Genomic DNA, 24,297 nt, shown 5'->3' on the forward strand with positions numbered 1-24,297 from the left:
TTTCTCTCTCTCTTTCTCTCTTTCTCTCTTTCTCTTTCTCTCTCTTTCTCTCTCTTTCTCTGTCTGTTGTCTGGTCTGGGGACACCTGAAGGTAGCAGTAAACCTAAATCACAGACATTCTGAGCATTCTACCTTTTTAAACTCTTTCTTAATGTCCTCCTCCCCTTTTTCACACAATAACAGATAAATAGAAGTGAATATGAATCCTCATAATCATGGTTGACTAGTCCTACATGATGTGTGACACCTTCATGATATGCCACATATGGAGCAGGCCTCTTCAGACAAAACGCGAACCAGAGGAAGGCATGTGTTGTTGCTGTACTGATCAGTGTTTCCCTTATATTCCTTTAACAGTGGCGCATAGCCGCTGCTAAATTGTTTGGCGCCAAGTTCAGAGTGACAAGTTATAACAAGTTACATATCTTCCTCAGATTCTCATCAGATCTTCCAAGAAACCTCCCAGGTAACTAGCTAGCTAGTTTGTAATCCTGGAAGTGCAGCCAACCATAGAAATAGAGGACTCTAGTGCCCAAAATCATCAACCCTTACAAAAATGTCCATTATTTATAATCCACATAATAATTTAAATGTCCTGTTGCTGCAGGATAATTATAATCAACATAATAATTTACATTTCCTGTTGCTGCAGGATTCTTTTCCTGCTGTAGCAAATTGGCTCAAATTAAGATTCTACATATGTAGATGTATGTAATAATTATTATACAGTAACTTTACGCTAGCAAAATTATTTTTAGGGTTCATATATAATTGGTTGGTGATGTCATTGAGGTCATGAGATAAAAGGAAACTGTCCTCGATTTTCAGAAGAGTTCTAAAGGAAGTGAACATAATTACATTTTGGAGTAGAATGTCCTTTCAAAAAATCTTTAATGTTACACTTTTACATGAAACTGCCAATCCAATGCCATAGTTAACATACTGATATGACATTGAAGCTCAGTCAATAGATTATTATTGTACTACCATATTATCTTGAAAACGTATCAAGTTGAAGATGATGGTCTGCTTTGCCCTCTGGTGGCAGGTGTGAGTGAGAGGACAGAGGATCAGGGAATTGGTTAAAACCACATTTTACGTGTTCGGCAGATGTTATTGCGGGTGTAGTGAAATGCTTGTGTATCTAGCTACAACAGTGCAGTAATATCTAACAAGTCATATCTAACCATTTCGCAACAATAGAAACAATACACACAAATCCAAAGTAAAGGAATGGAATAAATAATAAATAAATATTTGGACAAGCAATGTAAGAGCGGCATAGACTAAGATACAGCATAATAGAATAGAATACAGTATATACATATGAGATGAGTAGTGCAATATGTAAACATTATTAAAGTGGCCAGGGATTTCAAGTCTATGTATATAGGGCAGCAGCCTCTAAGGTGCAGTCTGATGGCCTTGAGATAGAAGCTGTTTTTCAGTCTCCCGGTCCCAGCTTTGATGCACATGTACTGACCTCGCCATCTGGATGATAGTGGGGTGAACAGGCAGTGACTCGGGTGGTTGTTGTCTTTGATTATCATTTTTGGCCTTCCTGTGACATCTGGTGCTGTAGGGCAGGTAGTTTGCCCCTGGTGATGCGTTGGGCAGACCGCACCACCCTCTGAAGAGCACTGCAGTTGCATGCGGTGCAGTTGCCGTACCAGGTGATGATACAGCCCGACAGGATGCATCTGTAAAGGTTTGTGAGGGTTTTAGGTATCAAGCCAAATTTGTTCAGCCTCCTGAGGTTGAGGAGGCGCTGTTGTGCCTTCTTCACTACAATGTCTGTGTGGGTGGACCAATTCAGTTTGTCAGTGACGTGTACGCCGAGGAACTTGAAGCTTTCCACCTTCTCCACTGCGGTCCAGTCAATGTGGATAGGGGTGTGCTCCCACTGCTGTTTCCTAAATTCCACAATCAGCTTTGTTTTGTTGACGTTACGTGAGAGGTTATTTTCCTGGCACCACCCTCCCAGGGCCAACACCTCCTCCCTTTAGGCTGTCTCGTCATTGTTGGTAATCAGTCCTACTACTGTTGTGTTGTCTGCAAACTTGATGATTGAGTTGGAGGTGTGCATGGCCACGCAGTCATGTGTGAACATGGAGTATAAGAGGGGGCTGAGCACACACCCTTTTGGGGCCCTTGTGTTGAGGATCAGCAAAGTGGAGGTGTTGTTTCCTACCTTCAAACCTGGGGGCCCCAAGCTTAATGATGAACTTGGAGGGTACTATGGTGTTGAATGTTGAGCTATAGTTAATGAACAGCATTCTTATGTAGGTATTCCTCTTGTCCAGATGTTATAGGGCAGCGCAATGGCGATTGCATCATCTGTGGATCTATTGGGGCGGTAAGCAAATTTAAGTGGGTCTAGGGTGTCAGGTAAGGTAGAGGTGATATGATCCTTGACTAGTCTCTCAAAGCACTTCATGATGACATAATTGAGTGCTACGGGGCGGTAGTCATTTAGTTCAGTTACCTTTGCTTTCTTGCGTACAGGAACAATGGTGGACATCTTGAAGGAAGTGGGGACAGCAGACTCAGATAGGGAGAGTTTGAATATGTCCGTAAACACTCCAGCCAGCTGGTCTGCACATGCTCTGAGGACGCGGCTTGGGATGCGGTCTGGGCCGGCGCCTTGCAAGGGTTAACATGCTTAAAGGTCTTACTCAAGTTGGCCACGGAGAAGGAGAGCCCACAGTCCTTGTTAGCGGGCCATGTCGGTGGCACTGTGTTATCCACAAAGCGTGCGAAGAAGGTGTTTAGCTTCTCTGGAAGTACGAGGGAAGCGATTAAAGGTTTATCTGGTATCACTCATCATTCATCATTGTGTTCAAAGGAGGTTGTGATGCAAACCTTCAGAGAATTGGCCAAGGGCCAGGATTTTCTGGAGCTTTTGAGAAGAAAAACTCTTCTTCAAGTATTTCCGGTTTCACTTTTTTATGTTTCCAAGTCTAAGTTTTCTAAGTTCAGCATCTGTCACAACAACAATTAAGTGATTAGTTCAGTTATTACTGTGAAATGCCTTATTTTCTGCCACAAGGCAAAACATTTATTGGATCAAAGCTTGCGTATTTACTCGTATGCACATGTATGTTTTTGCAAACTGACATGCACCAAACCAAATCTGTTTATAGAATTGACCAAAGGGACTACTTCGCACTCAACCATAGATTGTGCACAGAGGACCAACTGCAACTACAAACATTTGATGTTTTACGCCCTTAAAGTTGAAAAAAGCCTTTCAAAACCCTAAGGCCTCATTATGACTGCTTGAGTTGTAATTCATTTCCTTTGGCTGTGAGATTAATGACCCACAGTCGACACACAAAGCAGGATTATAGAGGCTCCATTTGAAGGCCAACAACCGGGCAGGCAGGGGATCTGTTCTGCTGCATGTCCTTTGTTCCACAGTCTCCTCACATGGATAAACTGATCTTTCTGCAGTTTTCCCTGTTTTCCATGAGATTCTGCTAAGATTATAAAGCTACCTCTACACTTCTAGAGTTAACAGTTAAGCTACAGGTTAGCACCAGTAAAAAGGCTTGTTTTACCTTTTCATGAGAGTTCCTCATTTACTGTATTGAACACTGTTTTTAACCCCATTTCTCCTCTCTCTCTCTCTCTCTCTCTCTCTCTCTCTCTCTCTCTCTCTCTCTCTCTCTCTCTCTCTCTCTGTCTGTCTGTCTCTCTCTCTCTCTCTCTCTCTCTCTCTCTCTCTCTCTCCATACCGTCTCTCCTCTCTCTCTCCATACCCATCTCTCTCCTCTCTCTCTCTCTCCCTCTCTCTCCCATACCCGTCTCTCCTCTCTCTCTCCACATACCCGTCTCCTCTCTCTCTCCCCATACCCGTCTCTCCTCTCTCTCTCTCTCTCTCTCTCTCTCTCTCTCTCTCTCTCTCTCTCTCTCTCTCTCTCTTTCTCTCTCCCCATACCTGTCTCTCCTCTCTCTCTCTCTCACCCCATACCCGTCTCTCCTCTCTCTCTCTCTCTCTCCCCATACCCGTCTCTCCTCTCCCTCTCTCCCCCCATACCCGTCTCTCCTCTCTCTCTCTCCCCATACCCGTCTCTCCATCCTCAGTTGATACGTGTTGGGAGTGATGCACTGGCTTCCCCTGGTTGCCATGGTGATCGCCTCGGCCCTGCCCTTCCCTCACAGCCCTGTGACCAGTACTGTTGCTGCGATGACGGAGCCCGGCAGTAGCCTGGACGACCACACAGAGGACATCGATGACTCTTCCAGTCGCTCCCCCGGATCTTACTCCACACTTCCAGCTCCTCAGGCCTACAATGTGGACTACAAGGACTACAATAACCCCTCCATAATTAAAGAGGAGGTGCAAACTTTGAAAGGGAAGCGAAAACAACAAAGTTATCTGTCAAAAAGCCATTTTCATACAGAAAACACGAACAGCGTTGGTTTAAATAAATATTCTAACACTGATGGAGGAAAACTCAGGAGCACCAATGGCAGCAGTCATCAGGACTACCCCTCCCAGGAGAACTATGTACTAGGGGACTATAAACCAGACAGCAGCAGAGCTGGTGATGACAGCAGCTTTAGAGACATGGCTCAGAAGGAAAACCATCATAACTCTCTAGACCCCAGGACCGATGAACAGGGTCTCAGACCTCCCAACATGTATGTGGTGGAAACCTACAAACCTTCCACTAATGCTGGACACCACAGTAAAACTGGGCCAGATCCCTCCAGTCAGAGGACCCCGCAGAGAGCAGAGGCTAGGACAGAGAGCAGTGATAACAGGGGAGAGGAGGGGAGGGAGGGTGGGCCTGGGGCAGGGGCTGGGAAAGGTCCGGATCTGTCAGAGGAAGGAATGGAATTAGGACTAGGGTTAGGGCAGGGTCAGGGGCTGGGAGGTGTAAAGGAGAAGCAAGAGCTGCTGTTTTTAGATGCACATCCGCGGGTCCTTTTCTCTTCCTCTCCTCCAGAGCACCCGCCCCTCCTCCTCATGCTGGAGTCAGGCATGTTGCCCATAGAAGGAGAGGACAAGGAGGAGGAGGAGGAAGTGTCGGACGCAGACGGACACATGGAGGGTCATGGGGACAGAGAGATGGACGGGAGTGTGCCGCTGAGCTGGGTGGACACTCTCAGGGGGGCCAGGGAGCCCCCTCGCCCTGCCCCCAGGCACAAGCGCTCGCACTTGTCCCACACCGGGCGGGGTGAGATGCCGGTGTGCGAGTCGGAGAGCGTGTGGGTAACGGACAAGACGACGGTATTCGACGATAGGGGTAAAACAGTCAACATCGTGCCAGAGATCAAGACAGTCAAGGGGGCGCTGAAGCAGTACTTCTATGAGACTCGCTGCCGCCAGGAGGGGCAGCAGAGGGGCAGTGGGCCGCAGCGGGAGGCAGGAGGGGCAGGGGCCTCGGCAGCAGGAACAGGGACCGGACCCGTAGGTGTGTCCGGGGCCAGCTGCCGGGGCGTGGACATCAGACAGTGGGTGAGTCAGTGTAAGGCCAAGGACACATATGTCCGAGCCCTCACTGTTGACAACAACGGTCTGCAGGGCTGGAGGTGGGTCCGCATCAACTCGTCCTGCGTGTGTGTCCTACTGTCCAGAGTAACCAGGAAAAACAGAGGAAGGGAGTGAGGGCAGGAGATGGAGGAAAGGTGGAGAGGATAATGTGAAAGAAATGTTAACACAGATAATGCTTGGAACATTGGATGTAATGTCAGTGAGACAGTAGGTGTTACTTTATAGGCCAGGGTGCCTCTTATCCAGAGCGACTTACATTAGTGCATTCTTCTTATGATTGCTGCACTCTTACAAAAAAGGGTTCCAAACAGGTTCTTTGGCTGTACCCATAGGAGAACCCTTTTTGGTTCTAGGTAGAACCCTTTTTGAGGTTCTATGTAGAACCCTTTTTGAGGTTCTATGTAGAACCCTCTGTGGAAAGGATTCTACATGGAACTCAAAAGTGTTCTACCTGGAACCAAAATGGGTTATTCAAAGGGTTCTCCTATGGGGACAGCCAAAGAACCCTTAGGTTCTAGATAGCACTTTTTTTAAAGAGTGTAGGCGAGACAACCCCTCCACCCATCACGGGCTCAGTGAGAGTGACTACACAAAAACAATAAAACCTCAACAATACAACTTAGGGAAAACTATCATATCAAAATAGTGATTTAAAAAAAGTACTGTTTGTTTCACAATTGTTTCATATCATACATGTTATTGCTGAGTAATACTGTATGTAAGCATGAGTTTTAAATTAATATATTTCTTTATATATGTGTACAATATGTGAACAGTATGCTTTTATGTATGAAAGTATGTATATTTATAGAGAAAGGTACGTGGAATGATAGGTTTGTTGTTGTTACATGATTCCAGCCTCTGGCGTCTGGCCTCTGCTCTGAATGGGAGAGGAAGGGACTGGCAGCAGCTAGTGATTTAGCCTGATACTGCTCAACACTCCATACTGAGCACTGACCATCCCCAGTCCTCCTTTGTGAAGTCTCACAGAGAACATTATCACAGAGTGCTTTAATAGTAAGATAGAGAGGAGAATTGAGCCATGTATACTGTGAGCACAATGCTGGGTGTCATCATGATGCCCATACTGTTGTCATGAGCGCAACAGTCCATTTACACAGAAGCATTTTATCTCTATCTCTCCCTGTAGTTAGATCATTAGATGATTGAAGAATTCCATTCGCCTCAGTTTGCAGTTTGAACTCTGCACTCTATAGAATATGCAGTACAACATATTTATACATCTGGCTTTTTGTAATACATGTATGTATATTGTAAAGGCCTGTTTCTTATTCCATAAGTAAAAGATAAACTATTATAACTTATTTTATGATTTTTATGCATAATGGTCTTTCCCGGCAAGTGTCAATGGTGTGATCTATCGGTGTGTGATGTCTCTCTTTCTGTCATATACACATACAGTATATACATGCTGAACATTGTTCTCACAAATACACAAACCACTGCCTCCTCCCCTTACACACTTTCCTGTTGTCTACACACATGCCAACCCCAGGTACACAAAGTGAGAACACACACATAGGGATGTGTTGTACCACGAGTCCACTTTATTTTGTCTTTTTATCACCAACATCTTCATTACTGTTTATTTTGCAGGTGTTATTTTCAATATGTATTATCATCTTTGTCATTCATATTTTTTTTTTCAATCATAACACAATTTGTTTTCAAAAGGTACACATACAGTAGCATATTTTATTGACCATTTTTAATGTTTCATATTTACTTTTCAAATTAGGTCAAATTAAATTAGTAAGAATTAAGTATTAAATGAACATGTACATACAATTATTCAATACATACATACATAATGAAAATAAATATAGTTATCATAAAAACATAAAAATAAAAATACACACATTTTACAAATTGTTCCCCAGGCTTTCATCCTCATAGGTTAGATTTCTACAGATATATGTGTATCATCTTCACCCCCCAAAGTTGACTTCATTGTCATCTTGGTTGTTTGACATGCATCGTAACACAGAAGCTAAAGGTTTTTCTTGACTTCCAACAGTCTCTTCTCTCTTCCTGGATCTGCTTATCATCCTTCCTCTCTTGGTTTCTGTAATGGCTTGCGTGCAGTAAATGAATCGTCTCCATCCTCTTTTCTTCTGGTCACTGTTTTATCTCACCTTCGTCATACCTCCATCTTTCCCCTCGTCTTCCAGGGGCACCCAATGAACCTGAGCTGATGATGAGAGCTGTAAAGTCCACCACATCTAGAAAGCCATTACCCTGGGCTTTGTACTAGACCTGCAGTATGTAACCTGGCTTCAACAACATGTCTCCCCACTCTAATTTAACGGGCTTTAGTGGATACCTACAAATGACATCACAGCCATTTAACACAATGCCTGTGTGGCCCCCCGTCCCATCGTATCCCTGCTGTTGTGGCCCCCCATCCCATCATATCCCTGCTGATGTGGCCCCCCATCCCATCGTATCCCTGCTGTTGTGGCCCCCCATCCCATCGTATCCTTGCTGCTTTGGCCCCCATCCCATCGTATCCTTGCTGCTGTGGCCCCCATCCCATTGTATCCTTGCTGCTGTGGCCCCCCATCCCATCGTATCCTTGCTGCTGTGGCCCCGCCATCCCATTGTATCCTTGCTGCTGTGGCCCCCCCATCCCATCGTATCCTTGCTGCTGTGGCCCCCCCATCCCATCGTATCCTTGCTGCTGTGGCCCCCATCCCATCGTATCCTTGCTGCTGTGGCCCCCATCCCATCGTATCCTTGCTGCTGTGGCCCCCATCCCATCGTATCCTTGCTGCTGTGGCCCCCATCCCATCGTATCCTTGCTGCTGTGGCCCCCATCCCATCGTATCCTTGCTGCTGTGGCCCCCATCCCATCGTATCCTTGCTGCTGTGGCCCCCATCCCATCGTATCCTTGCTGCTGTGGCCCCCATCCCATCGTATCCTAGCTGCTGTGGCCCCCATCCCATCGTATCCTTGCTGCTGTGGCCCCCCATCCCATCGTATCCTTGCTGCTGTGGCCCCCATCCCATCGTATCCTTGCTGCTGTGGCCCCCCATCCCATCGTATCCTTGCTGCTGTGGCCCCCATCCCATCGTATCCTAGCTGCTGTGGCCCCCATCCCATCGTATCCTTGCTGCTGTGGCCCCCCATCCCATCGTATCCTTGCTGCTGTGGCCCCCCATCCCATCGTATCCTTGCTGCTGTGGCCCCCCATCCCATCGTATCCTTGCTGCTGTGGCCCCCATCCCATCGTATCCTTGCTGCTGTGGCCCCCCATCCCATCGTATCCTTGCTGCTGTTGGCCCCCCATCCCATCGTATCCTTGCTGCTGTGGCCCCCCATCCCATCGTATCCTTGCTGCTGTGGCCCCCCATCCCATCGTATCCTTGCTGCTGTGGCCCCCCATCCCATTGTATCCTTGCTGCTGTGGCCCCCCATCCCATCGTATCCTTGCTGCTGTGGCCTGGCCTTTGATCTCCACAATAGATTCCATTCAAAAGAGATTACACTAGAACCTAGTGCCTCTCAGCTTTCAAGGTGCCAATGGACAAACCATGAGTAGAGGAGCGGCTTGCTGCCCCTCTGATATGGCTGGAGCCAAGATGGCGGCCTAAATGGGGACATGGTTTTACTGCAGCACTCTAACCAACTTAGGAGAACCCCTGACAGCACCATAGAAGCTAACAGATAGAGAGCCACAATGGGTGACATTGGATATCAGTCTCCTCCTCCTCAGCACACAATCACATATTGAGACAGAACAAAGAGAGAGATAAAACAGTCGTCCTGCCTCATCCTACCCTCTATCCATGTACGTACAGTGTATATCCTGTCAATATTTCATACATTCGTCATGTTCTTTTCCCTTTGTTGTTTCTCCATCATTTCTTCTTTATCTCTGTTATTGCAGAATGGTCAGACCAATAGATTTATATTTAATAAATGTATATATTCATTGCTTCTCTGCTGCTTCCCCCTCCTGTGAATGAATGAGAGGAGGGCAGTCCAGTCGTGATCCAGTCACCATGGCCCTGAGGAGAAACACAGGATTACTCTCACGCACACCTCTGTCCTCCTGACTTCACTCAAACCAAATCCCCATCAACCAATGAACCAAGCCCACCGCTAAAGACCTCACCCACAAACAATGATATAACCAAAGCTCAGAAAACAGCACCACAACAAACAAGCTTGAAAACAAGTCAACAACAAGTCAAACCACTTCAATATGCACACATGCAAGCTATCTGGCATGCCGGAAGGTTTTGTTGCAAATCAAACCATGAGAGAACTCTAACTAGCTACTACATGTGTTTAATGTATTGGTTGAGGGCTTCTCACCTCCGTGTCCTTCAGCAAGAGTATGTCCTGACTGAGGCTACCTCACCGCGAGGCCCAGAGTTCACTAAGCGAGAAGGAGAGAGAAACATGATCAAAATAACGACTAAATAGCATTGAACTTTTCCATGATGTACTATTATAAAGTTGTGGGAGGGGGAATGTGTGGTTGCCTTGCCCTCTGAACCTGCTGTGTCCTGTAGGAGCGAGCCACTGGAGGTTTTGCACATGAATATCCAAGGTAATGCCATCAGTGTTGGAACAAGCCCAATAATGGACTGAAGGAGCCTAATGTTACTCCTTATAGTCCTAGGACCTTACATGTTCTGTTTATAGGCAAAATACTTCATCTAAACGTGATTCGACTCTCAATTGTGATAAGATTTTAGAAACACAACGCCCTCTACTTTCATGTCACATCAAAATAATTTCACAAAGGCAAAATATACACTTACTGTAGACTATTTGAACCGGTTTTAAAACAGTTGAGCCGACAGGATCTTTCAGTGACAACACGTTTGTGGCGTCCGTCTTCCTTTTACACACAGTTGTTCTGAGACGCCGAATGCTAATTAGCACAGGTCGTCTACTCAGTCTTCTCTGTCAAGCGCTGTGACATTGGAAATATGGCCGTGTGGGAACCCTATAAATGTGTGTAGTAATTGAACCTTTTGTTTTTAGAAAATGATTTCTCGCTGATATGAAAGACAAGTTCCTTATGTTTCCAAAACTGTACCGCAAGCGATGCGTGTTAACGTTTAGAGCGAGCGTCAGGGCTTTTAATAAAACTTCCCCACACAGAAAATACTATCATCAATCGGCGCAAAAGTTAGTAAGCTTCTATGAATGGGGTACATCTGAACATACTCGCATGTGACACTGGTCTTACACTTCTTCTCTAATGTAACATGCAACCCGCTTCAAGACAAAGTCAGTTGTTTTTCTCGATGAATAAATCAGTATGACTAGCCCATAGTAAATATGTGTTATCCAGGGTTTTAAGGGGTCATAAATTGTCCAACGCGTGACCTTCTGAGTGATATTAGAAGAACAACCCTCGAGGTGTAAGAAGCGGAACAAATAGGAATCTGAGAGCGTGGCCAAAGGGAAGGGTCAGAGGTTAGGGGGAGAGGTCATCCTTCTCACCGTCACTCTGAACCTTTCTCAGGGTCACAGAGGGCGTGGAGATGGCGGAGGCACGGAAGTTAGCAGGCAGGTTCTCCGATGAGTCTGAGGTCACCCCCCTAAGGTCCTTCTCCCTGAACATCTTCCTCCAGGAAGGGGAGCGGGTGAACGTCTTGGTCCCATCCTAATGGAGGGGGTGTAGAGAGAAGGGGGGAAATGGGGAGAGAAGAGGGGGGAGGGGATAGAGAGAAATAAAGAAAAAAAGGTTATGTCTGTCAACATTGTCAAACTGTCAAGTTAGAAAGAATGACTTGTATGAGGTGGAAAATGCAGTCTTCACATAGTCTCTGAACTAAGCGTACTGTGTTCTTTAATACCTCATCTGGTCTTCTCTCTGTTCCCATAGAGATGAGGGAGTTGTATTCCTTCTCTAGGAGTTGTCTGGCCTAGAGGAGAGATGTGAGAGGAGGGAGTACAGATTAGAATCAGGCTAGTCACTTCATTTGATATACACTACTATCAGTTTCACCTGCATGCCTGAGATACAACTGTCATCTACCAGCCAGCAGTCAGCCTGGGGACGATGTTACTGAGATACAACTGTCATCCACCAGCCACTGGGGACGATGTTACTGAGATACAACTGTCATCTACCAGCCAGCAGTCAGCCTGGGGACGATGTTTACTGTCATCTACCAGCCACTACGATACAACTGTCATCCACCAGCCACTGGGGACGATGTTACTGAGATACAACTGTCATCTACCAGCCACTGGGGACGATGTTACTGAGATACAACTGTCATCCACCAGCCAGCAGTTAGCCTGGGGACGATGTTACTGAGATACAACTCATCCACCAGCCAGCAGTTAGCCTGGGGATGATGTTACTGAGATACAACTGTCATCTACCAGCCAGCAGTTAGCCTGGGGATGATGTTACTGAGATACAGGTGCAGTAAGAATCCAGTTCATGGGTGCGTTTCTCTGTCCAGGCGTTGCTGACGCGTGACATATATTACAATGCCTGGATAGGTATTTTAAGTGTGAAAAGCATTTTGCTGCACCTGTGGTAACATCTGCAAAACTGTGTATGTGATCAATAAACTTTTATTTTGAAGTATCTGCTACCCACATCATATGTTATAGCAATCTGGTCCCGAAGACACAGTCAATGACGTGGCAGACAACCATCGGTTGTTGCATGCAGCAGGGGAAGGCATTTAATCACTTCTGATTAGTGGGTGGGGTGAGACTTGGGCATGCCTGTGTATTCTGATTGGTTAGATGGGTGAGTACCTTGGGGTTCTGATTGGTTAGATGGGTGAGTACCTGTGTGTTCTGATTGGTTAGATGGGTGAGTACCTGTGTGTTCTGATTGGGTATCTGCAGCAGCAGGGCCAAGTCTGTGTAGTCGAAGGTGTCGTCCAGAGCCAGGAGGGACCCATGGACCCCGCTCTCTGTCAGGTTGTCAGCGTACTCCTTCAGCCCGATGTTCTGCACCCAGCACATCACACGCTCGTTGGACCACACCATCACATCTACGCAGAGGAGTAGTGGGACGAAGACATCTGTCAGAAAATTCTCACTCAAAGAAACCCCCAGGGTGACTGGATCTTACACTGACAGGGCCAATGTGGGTGCAGACTTTTGCTCAAGGCAAGCAGTGAAACACCTTCTACTAACCATCAATTGAGGCTTTGATTGTTACTGAATGGAGGATTGGTTGGATTGATTGTTGGATGGATGGATGAGAAGCACTAAATTGGAACAAAGGATTTAATGTCAGAGAGGAGGAACACACCTTTGTTCTGGTGCTGGCTGTCTTCTCTCCTCCTCTCTAGCTCTTTGCGGTCGTAGTTCAAGCGCTTCAGACACATTATGCCATAATGCAAACTAACCCTGAGAAAGGTCAAGAGAGGTCAAAAGGTCAGGCGGTTAATAGAGGGCATTGTGACTGACTCTCACCTGTATTAGAGCACTCCGGTGTCTTTGACCCCGAAAAGGCCTGAAGACACACCTGCAGAGTGAGAGTGTCACAACAGCAGGAAATCTTTCAACATACCCTTTAACACCTGCATGTTTCCCATGCCACGAACACACACACTCACACACCAGAGAGAGAGAGCTAGAGTGTCAACAGAGGGAGAGAAAGAATGACGGAGAGAAAAGGAAAGGCAGTGAGTGAAGTGGGAGTGGGAAACAGTTGCAGAAGAAGAATTCATTGTTCATTTGCAGAAACTGGAATTTTGTCTATTTGCTTTTCACCACCCCCTCGAGGCAGAAAAACGCCTACCCACCCAGGTGCCGAGGTTAATAACAGCAACATAAAGAGAAAGAGCGAGAGACAGACAGACGAGAGCAGGCCATACGTACCTATGGAAGCTGTCCACCATTTTGAGCTGTCCCCTCAGCTCCTTCTTGGTCAGGTGGTCCAGCATGCGGGCATCCACCAGGGACTCCATGAAGTAGGAGCGGTACTGGGGCAGACCCAGGCTGGGCAGCCAGTCATTACCCACCCACTCATGGTTCATATCCCCATAGGCCAGGATCTGAGATGCAGAAGAGGACTCCTTCACTAGTGTGTCATTTGTTTCAGTTGTAGTTCGATTATTACTTATAGTACTTTTCTGTATTAATCATTTGTTTTTCAATGGCCACATACAATAGTGTAATTAGTATGTTATATGTTGATGCCATTTAATACAGTGCTTCCATTCCTTACCTGATCCCAGCTAATTTCTTTCAGCTCCTTAGATGCAGCAGATGGACAGGAGAGAGAGAGACATGGGCAGAAAGAGCGAGAGAACAGAGGCAGAGCAGGATAGGGGGAGCAGGCAAGACAGATGGATGGAGGAAAAGCAGAGGGAGGAGGGGAGAAGACAGTAAACAGGAAGGAGAAGACAAAGGGAGGAACAGTGTGTTAGTGAACGGGTCATTAGTGTGAAGCAGTTTAGTGAACGGGTCATTAGTGTGAAGCAGTTTACACAGAAACAGAAACTAGAGGGAGAGAAGAAGATGCTCAACACCAAGACCTAGTAGTCCCACAAACTCAGAAAGAGAGAGAGAGAGAGAGAGAGAGAGAGAGAGAGAGAGAGAAAGAAAGCGAAAGAGAGAAAGAGAGAGAGAAAGAGTCAGAGGGAGAGAGAAAGAGTTTAACTCCTGACTGAGCAATATAAGTTATAACTGTAGAGCAATATATATGTACAGTGCATTCGGAAAGTAGTCAGACCCCTTGACCTTTTCCACATTTTGTTATGTTACAGAGTTGTTATGAAATGTATTAAATCGTTTTTTCCCCTCATCAATCTACACACAGTACCCCATAATGACAAATCAAAACAGGTTTTTAGAAATGTTTGCAAATGTATTACAAATAAAAAACAAAATATCACATTTACATACGTATTCAGACACTTTTGGCAGCGATTACAGCCTCAAGTCTTCATGGGTATGACGCTACAAGCTTGGCACACCTGTATTTGGGGAGTTTCTCACATTCTTCTCTGGCTGGGCCACTCAAAGACATTCAGAGACTTGTCTCGAAGCCACTCCCTGCATTATCTTAGCTGTGTGCTTAGGGTTGTTATCCTGTTGAAAGGTGAACCTTCACCCCAGTCTGAGGTCCTGAGCGCTCTGGTGCAGGTCTTCATCAAGGATCTCTCTGTACTTTGCTCTGTTCATCTTTCCCTCGATCCTGACTAGTCTCTCAGTCCCTGCTGCTGAAAAACATCCCCAAAGCATGATGCTGCCACCACCATGCTTCACAGTAGGGATGGTGACAGGTTTCCTCCAGACATGACGCTTGGCATTCAGGCCAAAGAGTTCAATCTTGGTTTCATCAGACCAGATAATCTTGTTTCTCATGGTCTGAAAGTCCTTTAGGTGCCTTTTGGCAAACACCAAGCAGCTGTCATGTGACTTTTACTGAGGAGTGGCTTCTGTCTGGCCAGTCTACCATAAAGGCCTGATTGGTGGAGTTCTGCAGAGATGGTTGTCCTTCTGGAAGGTTCTCCCATCTCCACAGAGGAACTCTGGAGCTCTGTCAGAGTGACCATTGCACAGTTTGGCCGGGCAGCCAACTCTAGGAAGAGTCTTGGTAGTTCCAAACTTCTTCTATTTAATAATGATGGAGGCCACTGTGGTCTTGGGAACCTTCAGTGCTGCAGAAATGTTTCGGTACCTTTCCCCAGATCTGTACCTTGACACAATCCTGTCTCGGAGCTCTACAGACAATTCCTTCGACCTCATGGCTTGGTTTTTACTCTCACATGCACTGTCAAATGTGGGACCTTATATAGACAGGTGTGCCCTTCCAAATCATGTCCAATCAATTGAATTTACCACAGGCGGACTCCAATCAAGTTGTAGAAACATCTCAAGAATGATCAATGGAAACAGGATGCACCTGAGTTCAATTTCGAGTCTCATAGCAAAGGGTATGAATACTTATGTAAATAAGGTATTTCAGTTTTTTATTTTTAATACATTTGCAAACATTTCTAATAGCTTGTTTTCGCTTTGTCATTATGGGGTATTGTGTGTAGATTGATGAGGAAAAATAATAATTTAATGAATTTTAGAATAAGGTTGTAATTTAACAAAATGTGGAAAAATTAAAAGGGGTCTGAATACTTTCTGAATGCACTGTAGATCAAAGGAGGCTGCTGAGGGGAGGACGTCTCATAATAATGTCTGGAATGGAGTGAATGGAATGTTATCAACCACATGGAAACATGATGTGTTCGATCCCATTCCACTCATTCCTTTCCAGCCGTTACTATGAGCCCGCCCTCCTCAATTAAGGTGCCACCAACCTCCTTTGATATACGTCAATGTTAGATGAACGTCGGTGTTAAATGTCTAGAGAATGTTGAGACATTAACATAACAGGACATACTTACCGGTTTGGTGGCTGCGTTTAACGACTCCATCTCAGCATGGGTCATCCACACGTTACTGGTCGACTGTGGTCACAAGACAGGTGAGAAAGAAAACATGATCGTCAGAAAAACTCAATTGTTTGTGTGTTGATGAGTCTGCTGTGAATGCATGTAACATTTTTATGTTCATCTCTGCCAAAATAATGGAACTACTTCAGTAAATGAGGGACACAAAGTATATTGAAAGCAGGTGCTACCACACAGGTGTGGTTCCTGAGTTAATTAAGCAATCACCATCCCATCATGCTTAGGGTCATGTATAAAAATGTTGGGCAGGCCATTATTTTGGCTACCATGGCTATGCCCCCATAGGATGACAATGCACCCATCCACAGGGCACGAGTGGTCACTGAATAGTTTGATCAGCATAAAAACGATGTAAACCATATGCCATGGCCGTCTCAGTCACCAGATCTCAACCCAATTAAACACTTATGGAAGATTCTGGAGTGGTGCCTGAAACAGCCTTTTCCACCACCATCAACAAAACACCAAATAATGGAATTCCTCATGGAAGAATAATGTTGCATCCCTACAATAGAGTTCCAGACACTTGTAGACAGCATTGAAGCTGTTCTCATGGAGGCCCAACACCCTATTAAGACACTTTATGTTGGTGTTTCCTTCATTTTGGCAGTTACCTGTACGTATATGTGTGTATATCAATATAGTATCATGTGTACCTCTATAATTGTGTCTACATGGTTTGTGTTCTGTGAGTGTGTACTAGTGAGACTACTAACAGAGCGATTGCTGGCCGGAGCAGATGGGCTGGTGAGGGACACCATCTCCTGGATGGCCAGTCTCAGTTTGAGGCGGTGCAGGGGGTTACTGATGCCAATCTCCCTCTGGATCTCTGTGTCAGACAGGTTGGCCATGATGGCGCCACTCTTCACGTTGGCACGACAGGCTGCCACGTACCATGCTGGCATTCCCACCCACAGCTGGAGTGGAGAGGGAAAGAGGTGAGCTAGAAACAGATTGGCTAGAATGTAGTGATTGTGAGGGTGTATATGGCTATAAAGGTTTCCCATCTATCTATCAAACATCTATGATTACCTCTAGCCAGGAGACCACAGTGGGTCCATCCCAGGATGCAAAGGGAAGACCCTGACGACACGCCTCCTCCAGCAGCTCATGTCTGGGAGAGAGAGACCGGGGGAAACAGAGGTTGAATAAGCATAAAACGAAAAGTGCTTTCTGAAAGAGTGGAAGAAAAGCAGTGGAACAGAGTGGAAAGAGAAATGACTTCAGGAGAGAAATGAATCGGAGGGTGATATTCCCTGAGACCCACTTCCTTTTGCTGCGGCGGTTGTCAACAGTTCCTGTCATGCTTCCCTTGGTCAGTCCCATAGAATCCCCAGTACCCAGGTCCTCAGAAGGCGTAGAGGCTGAGAGACACAGGGGGTCATGGGTTACAAAGACTACAAATATGGGTGTCAACACCAGTTGGACTTTGACATGTTGCAGTTAAAACACATTTAAAGCAAAGTCATGGGATATGTAGTTTTTCGAGTATAATTTCAATTCTCTCCCACCCAGAGAGGCAGACTCTCGCCCAGCCGGGCCCATCCTTCCCTTTTCCTTCTTCCCAAAAAGGCGGCCGATGGAAGACTTGATGCTTTTCTTTTTACTGGCTTTGTGGAGAGAGTCCTGACTGCTGTTGGAACTGCTGCCATCTGCTGACAGACTAAGAGACAGAAGAGACAGATGGAATAAGAGAAACAGGGAAGGAACGAACCATATGAGCACTACAGGGTTTCCTCGATGATGATTGGCAGTCATACCTGCGGAATTCCCTGGGGTCGTCCATCATGGCCCCTGGGTGGGTGAGGGTCATCCTGTCAAGTCGCAGCGCTCGGGGGGTGGGTGGAGTGGTGGAGTCAAGAAGGGCAAGGGACCGATCATCCTCTTTGTTGTTCTGGAGGGTAAAGTTGGAACACATTTAGGGGCTTATACAGGTTGGTGACCCCTTAATTGGGGAGGATGAGCTTGTGGTAATGGCTGGAGTGGAATGAGTGGAATTTTATCAAATACTTCCAAGCATGGTTTCCATCTAGAAAAAGGAGGAAGGGTACAGGTACACAATAGTAGATTTTGGTAGACAGAAGGTGCTCTTTGGTAAAAGGGGTAAATGGGTCATCAAAAAGAAAGGAGGACCAAGACACTCTTCATACAATTCATTAAAATGCCTTTATTTGTATGGCATGTTCAATGGAAACAAAGTTTTAAAACTCTGCCGCGGTTCGGCTGCATGGCCTTCGTCAGGGAGTACAAAGAAATGATAATACAATGTCCTCTTTTCAACAGCTTTTTCCAATAAACCCTGATTTAAAGAGGGAGTAGTTACAGCATTTATTAGACAACACCTAGTAAGCAATACTAAACACATTAAAAAGTGAAATCCTGTAAATATGTTCTCAAAAATGTGTTTGTTTAATGCCATTTAATTCACTCTGTTCCAGACATTATTATGAGCCGTCCTCCCCTCAGCAGCCTCCACTGACACACACAAAGACTCACACATTCCCAACACACTCACACACAGACAGAGCAGCTGTACCTGTCTATCTGTCTCGCGGTGAGGGGAGTGGGACAGGCGAGGGGTGGAGACCCCAGAACTGGGGGGAGAAGGGGAGGCCAGGGTGGAGGAGGTGAGGGATTGAGGGATAAAGCTGCGTCCCATACTGTCCCTCCCAAGGGAAGAGGGTGGGATGGGGGAACCGTCCAGAGCCACACTGCTAACCCTGCTCTCGATCTCCTCTGCCCGCAACTCTGTACTCTCCTTCTCTTCCTGGATCAGCCTGACAGAGAGAGAGGGGGGGAGAAGAAGAGGGTAAACAGAGTGAAAAGGGGAGAAGAGGGAAAGACGGGAGTTTTAGGAGCATGTCAGACGGAAGACCAATGAATGTTGGTCTTGAATGTTGGTCTTGAATGTTGGTCTTGAATGAGAAAATGAAAAGAAACCTCAGATTAATCTTTTCCACCTGCATTTGACCTAAACTGCTTGTACACAATCACAGCTTCTCGCTACCTGCATCCCTTCCTCCACCTCCCTTACTTGATTTCCTTGTTGATTGCCTCTAGTTGTTCCTGCAGCATGATGGCCAGTGTCTGGACATCAGTCTGTCCACTGGGAGACAGCAGCTCCGAGCCAAACAGTGTCTCTCTGTCGTCCTCATCGTCAGAGCAACCGTGGTCCACACCCCCCTCAAACCCGGTCCTCAGCAGCGCTGACCCACTGTCCCAGTCCCCGTACTGCACACATACACACAAACACACATGCAAGCATGCACACACACATACACACAGAGAAGGCTCAGTTTGTTGGGTTGTGATGACCATATCAACTATATCAATGTGACTATATCATTATCAATATTAGACACGTCAAAGGTGATCATGTGATCATGTGACCTCTGACCTTGCTGGTGTCCTCCCGGGCTGTGCTCCAGCGCCCGCGATGAGTCCGCCTGACCACGGCCACTGTGTTGGAGTTACCGTAGTGATCCAGATGAGCGGTGGAGCCCGTGGGGAGGGAGCCGCCCCCGTGGGAGTACCTCAGCTCCAGAGCACTGCCAGGGAGAGACCTGAGGGAGGGAGGGAGGGAGGGAGGGAGGGAGGGACAGAGAGAGGGCGGGAGAGAGAGACAGAGGAGGGCGGGAGAAGAGAGAGAGAGGGCGGGAGAAGAGAGAGTGGGCGGGAGAAGAGAGAGTGGGCGGGAGAAGAGAGAGAGAGAGAGTGGGCGGGAGAAGAGAGAGAGAGAGAGGGGGCGGGAGAAGAGAGAGAGAGAGTGGGCGGGAGAAGAGAGAGAGAGAGTGGGCGGAGAAGAGAGGGGAGACGGGAGAGAGAGAGAGAGAGTGGACGGGAGAAGAGAGAGTGGACGGGAGAAGAGAGAGAGAGAGAGTGGGCGGGAGAAGAGAGAGAGAGAGAGTGGGCGGGAGAAGAGAGAGAGAGAGAGAGGGCGGGAGAAGAGAGAGAGAGAGAGAGGGGGGCGGGAGAAGAGAGAGAGAGTGGGGGGGGAGAGAGAGAGAGAGAGAGGGAGGGAGAAGAGAGAGAGAGAGAGAGAGAGTGGGCGGGAGAAGAGAGAGAGAGAGAGTGGGCGGGAGAAGAGAGAGAGAGAGAGAGAGTGGGCGGGAGAAGAGAGAGAGAGAGAGTGGGCGGGAGAAGAGAGAGAGAGAGTGGGCGGGAGAAGAGAGAGAGAGAGTGGGCGGGAGAAGAGAGAGAGAGAGTGGGCGGGAGAAGAGAGAGAGAGAGTGGGCGGGAGAAGAGAGAGAGAGTGGGCGGGAGAAGAGAGAGAGAGAGTGGGCGGGAGAAGAGAGAGAGAGTGGGCGGGAGAAGAGAGAGAGAGTGGGCGGGAGAAGAGAGAGAGAGAGTGGACGGGAGAAGAGAGAGTGGGCGGGAGAAGAGAGAGAGAGAGTGGGCGGGAGAAGAGAAAGTGTCACGACTTCTGCCGAAGTTGGCTCCCCTGCCTGTTCGGCGGTCGTTGTCACCGATCCCTTTTTCGTTGTCTGTTTGTTTTGTCTTATTAGTTGCACCTGTGTCTATTTGTGTGTGCTTGATGGGCTTCCTTATTTAAAGTAGGTTTACCCGCCCTTGTTTTGTGCGGGATTAATTTTGTGTTACGTGTGTGCGTTAGTTAGGTGTGTACGAGTTCTGGACCTGCTACCCTGTGTTTTTGGGTGCTCCATATATTTCCACACCCTGTGTTGTGGGCATGTTTGTTTGTGCCATATCAAAGTGCACTTTTCCCTGTGGAACTCTCTGCGCCTGATTCCATTCCTCACACACCTAGTTCCCCATGACAGAAAGATAGACTGATATAGACAGTGAGTGGGAGAGATCACTGGAATGTACAGGCATCCAGCCTCTCTGTTCCATATGTACAGGCCACACCTGAACCTATACTGAGAGTAGGAGAGAGGTTATAGGAAGCACATAACACTGCAAACCACTTATACTACTACCACATTCATAGGCAGCAGCTGTATGAGGTGTGTTGGAGGTGTGGAGGTTGATGTGAGGAGTTGAGGAAGGGAGGGAGACCTGGAATAGCAGGACCCGCCGGGTCTCAGTCTGAGCTGGTCCAACTCCAGCTGAATCCTCTCCAGCTCGGCTATCAGCTGGTCCTGAAACAGGGAAAGAAATAGAGAATAAGTTAATACAATTGAAATATTTAATTATAGTATGTATAAATGGAATTATCTCTTGATATACCTTGTTTGCTAGAAGGTCGTCCTGGATCTTCTTCATGTTAGAAAGTTCCTCAGAGAGAGCATTCTGAAAGGATCACCATTAATAAAAAAACTTTATTAGGTCTACTGCATAACAACAACATATCTGTAATTACACATTATCAATGCCATGAGGTCCGAACTGTATTCCAGAGTAGCTGTTTAGAGCCAGAGTGGGTTTAATATTGAATAGAAACTGGATGAAGAGGATTGTGTAGACTGTTTTGAGTGGGAACTCAGGTGTGTGTGTGAAATGAAGGGGTATGGGTTTTAGTTGAAGTGTTGACTGTTTTGAGTGGGAACTCAGGTGTGTGTGTGAAATGAAGGGGTATGGGTTTTCGTTGAAGTGTTGACTGTTTTGAGTGGGAACTATGCTAAGTGTGAAGAGGTGTGAGAGGGTGTGAGTGGGCCGGTAAGTAGTACCTTGTCCTCCAGAGCAGCCATCCTCTCCTTGAGATGGAGCTGAAGCCTTTCGTTAGACTCAGACAGCAGCTTGTCCACCGTGTCAGACAGACGCTTGTTGTGTTCATCATTCATTCTCTCCCTTTGCCTCGCCTAGGGAAAGGAGAGAAGGAGAGAAAGAGAGAGCGAGAGAGGGGAGAGAGAGAGAGAGAGAGAGAGAGAGAGAGAGAGAGAGAGAGAGAGAGAGAGAGAGAGAGAGAGAGAGAGAGAGAGAGAGAGAGAGAGAGAGAGAGGGAGAGAGAGAGAGAGAGAGAGAGAGAGAGAGAGAGAGAGAGAGAGAGAGAGAGAGAGTGAGAGTGAGAAAGAGAAAGAGAAAGAGAGAGAAAGAGAAATTAGGGAGCTAAATAGTGAGGTATTTTTATGTCTGTCATTGTTTCTACTGTTGATCCTGTTGCCATCTTGGACAAGGCTTCTCCAGTTGGGAAACTCTGTGTGCCTCCCTTGCCCTGAGGCAGGGAGAGAGTAAAATAGAAAAATGGAAGGACAGAGGGTGGGCGGATAGTTAACAGCGACCTTTCTGCTTGACTGAGTGAGAGAGAAGGAGATTGGGATCTGAATACAGACTGACAAATAGAGGGTTTAGAACATTAGTATGCCATTGTAGAGTAAAGAGTGATAAAGGAATGGTATGAAAGAGGGGGTGGAAGGGAGAAAAGGAAAAGGGAGAGCGAGCATGACTCACCCTCTGTAACTCCTGATTCTTCTCCTCTAGTTGCGCCTCCATCTGTCGCAGTCGCTCCTCAAAGTTACCATGACGCTCCTCAGCCTGTGATGCAAGAGGAGGGTGGGGAGTCAAAACAGGCAGCATGTCAGAATGTTGATAGAACATAATTATGACTGCGCAACCTTGGGTTGGGTAAAACGTTTGATTTAAGTGATCTCCTGTCTGTGCAGATCATAGTCAAACACAGTAGGATGTTTTCTAGCATACACATTCACTTTTGATCTGTTTGCAGATGTCAGACAGTGGGGGTCAGTGCTGTTTAAGATTTTGTTTTTCATGAGCATGGCCTTATTTCTATTACAGCATATGACTGTCATTCATATTCCATTCACCCAGTTCAATGTAACAACGATAGGTTTAGGCTACTACAGGATACTCAAATTTGACCTATAACCTCATGAGGTTGCGACAACTTAGCCTATGAATGAAAGTTTACAATGTAGGTGTACACAGGTTGAGAGAATATTTTGAGGTGACAGACAGTGACACATGGACAGACAGTGACACATTCAATACCGCCTTCCACACTCTTGCCTGCATCTAGCTGATATAGGGTGTAATCATTAGTCCAACAGTTGCAAACAATAGTTTCTATTGAACAAATTCAGGATTGTTCATCCCCGTTTTGTCCGATTTACTTCCGTTTAAGAAACATTTCCCAACAGAATCGGCGGAATGAATACACCCCTGATCACGCGTAAACACAGTTCACTTTCATAGCAGCCACTTTGTATTCCTTCTTGCATCCATGCGCTCTCCTCCTCTCACCTTGTACCCCCCTATGTGACCAGGCAAAGAAAAAAAATTCCAAGCCAAACCATATCATAACCACTACTCATAGCCTACATGTTGTCACCATATTAGCTAAAGTAACGTCATAGTCAACATAGCTAATACAATAACACAATAGTAAACCCGCTACAGTCATGAAGTAACATTACACTTTCGGGCCCCGATGGCAATAAATTAGTAAAAGTTTACCTTGACTTGGAAGAGTTCCAGTGTTATGTTGGATAGTCATAGCCAGCTAGCTAACATAGCAGGGTGTTTGAGTAGGCTAAACTAGTTAGCTGCATTTGCTAGCTAAGTAAGTGAAACTGAAAGTGGAATAAATTAATTTGTTCAAAACTGTTCAACTATTGTCTTTCTCTCTCTTTGAGTCAGCTATCATGCAGTATTTTTCTGTTACCAAAAATAAATTACTCAACACATGTATGCACTGCATTGCTAGCTAGATGTAGCTTATGATTTCAGTACTAGATTAATTCTCTGATCCTTTGATTGGGTGGACAACATGTCAGTTCATGCTGCAAGAGCTCTGATAGGTTGGAGGACGTCCTCCGGAAGTTGACATAATTACTGTGCAAGTCTATGGAAGGGGGTGAGAACCATTTTGGGGTTTTTGTATTGAAGTCAATGTACCCAGAGGACAATAGCTATCCCCCAGCTACACCATGGTGCTACATTGGTATTACATTACCATGGTGCTACATTACAGAGTGATGTTATTGCAAAATAGTGTGTTTTAATCAATTATTTGGTGACATGTGATTATATTTAGTATAGTTTTATCTAAAAAGGGTAACTTAAATGTTTAACAATTTTTCTTTTTTATGAAATTCACTGAGGAGGATGGTCCTCCTGTCACGACTTCCGCCGAAGTTGGCTCCCCTGCCTGTTCGGGCGGTGCTCGGCGGTCGTCGTCACCGTCCTACTAGCCGCCACCAATCCCTTTTTCGTTTGTCTGTTTGTTTTGTCTTATTAGTTTCACCTGTGTTCTGTTCTATGGCTTAATGAGCTTCCCTATTTTAAGTATGTGTACCCACCCTTGTTTTGTGCAGGATTGTCTTTATGTTACGTGTTTGCGTTTTAGGTAGAGGTGGTTATATTTTCTGGACATGGCACCCTGTGTTTTTGGGTAGTCACTTTGTTGTCCGCGCCCTGTGTTGTTGGGCTTGTCATTTTTG

General features: G+C 46.3%; 2 protein-coding genes across 5 annotated transcripts in view; one reads left to right on the forward strand and one right to left on the reverse strand.

Moving 5' to 3' along the window:
- Nucleotides 1–8,015, forward strand: part of LOC118376124 (uncharacterized) — a 12,178-nt gene extending 4,163 nt beyond the window's left edge. The window contains exon 2 of the mRNA XM_052491435.1: nt 4,087–8,015. Within this exon, the coding sequence (XP_052347395.1) occupies nt 4,106–5,617 (1,512 nt within the window). The 5' untranslated portion in view covers nt 4,087–4,105 and the 3' untranslated portion in view covers nt 5,618–8,015. The remainder of the gene's footprint in view (nt 1–4,086) is intronic.
- An 860-nt stretch (nt 8,016–8,875) lies between these two features.
- Nucleotides 8,876–24,297, reverse strand: part of LOC118383936 (liprin-alpha-3-like) — a 115,000-nt gene continuing 99,578 nt past the window's right edge. For 2 of the 4 annotated variants that reach the window (XM_052491436.1, XM_052491437.1), the window contains exons 12-32: nt 22,289–22,372; nt 21,568–21,699; nt 21,128–21,190; nt 20,957–21,039; nt 19,335–19,500; nt 18,972–19,168; nt 18,474–18,714; nt 17,698–17,831; nt 17,449–17,600; nt 17,205–17,301; nt 16,970–17,051; nt 16,654–16,854; nt 15,872–15,934; nt 13,693–13,719; nt 13,344–13,519; nt 12,772–12,869; nt 12,333–12,508; nt 11,345–11,413; nt 10,989–11,151; nt 9,846–9,909; nt 8,876–9,535 (exon numbers count right to left, since the gene is read on the reverse strand). In XM_052491436.1, coding sequence (XP_052347396.1) covers nt 9,857–9,909; nt 10,989–11,151; nt 11,345–11,413; nt 12,333–12,508; nt 12,772–12,869; nt 13,344–13,519; nt 13,693–13,719; nt 15,872–15,934; nt 16,654–16,854; nt 16,970–17,051; nt 17,205–17,301; nt 17,449–17,600; nt 17,698–17,831; nt 18,474–18,714; nt 18,972–19,168; nt 19,335–19,500; nt 20,957–21,039; nt 21,128–21,190; nt 21,568–21,699; nt 22,289–22,372 — 2,457 coding nt within the window. In that variant the 3' untranslated portion in view covers nt 8,876–9,535; nt 9,846–9,856. Of the gene's footprint in view, nt 9,536–9,845; nt 9,910–10,988; nt 11,152–11,344; nt 11,414–12,332; nt 12,509–12,771; nt 12,870–13,343; nt 13,520–13,692; nt 14,003–15,871; nt 15,935–16,653; nt 16,855–16,969; nt 17,052–17,204; nt 17,302–17,448; nt 17,601–17,697; nt 17,832–18,473; nt 18,715–18,971; nt 19,169–19,334; nt 19,501–20,956; nt 21,040–21,127; nt 21,191–21,567; nt 21,700–22,288; nt 22,373–24,297 lie in introns of those variants that run through there. The other 2 variants (XM_052491438.1, XM_052491439.1) reach the window with 2 other exon arrangements.

The sequence above is a fragment of the Oncorhynchus keta genome, chromosome 32 (genome assembly GCF_023373465.1).
Source record: "Oncorhynchus keta strain PuntledgeMale-10-30-2019 chromosome 32, Oket_V2, whole genome shotgun sequence".
NCBI classification, from domain to species: domain Eukaryota; kingdom Metazoa; phylum Chordata; class Actinopteri; order Salmoniformes; family Salmonidae; genus Oncorhynchus; species Oncorhynchus keta.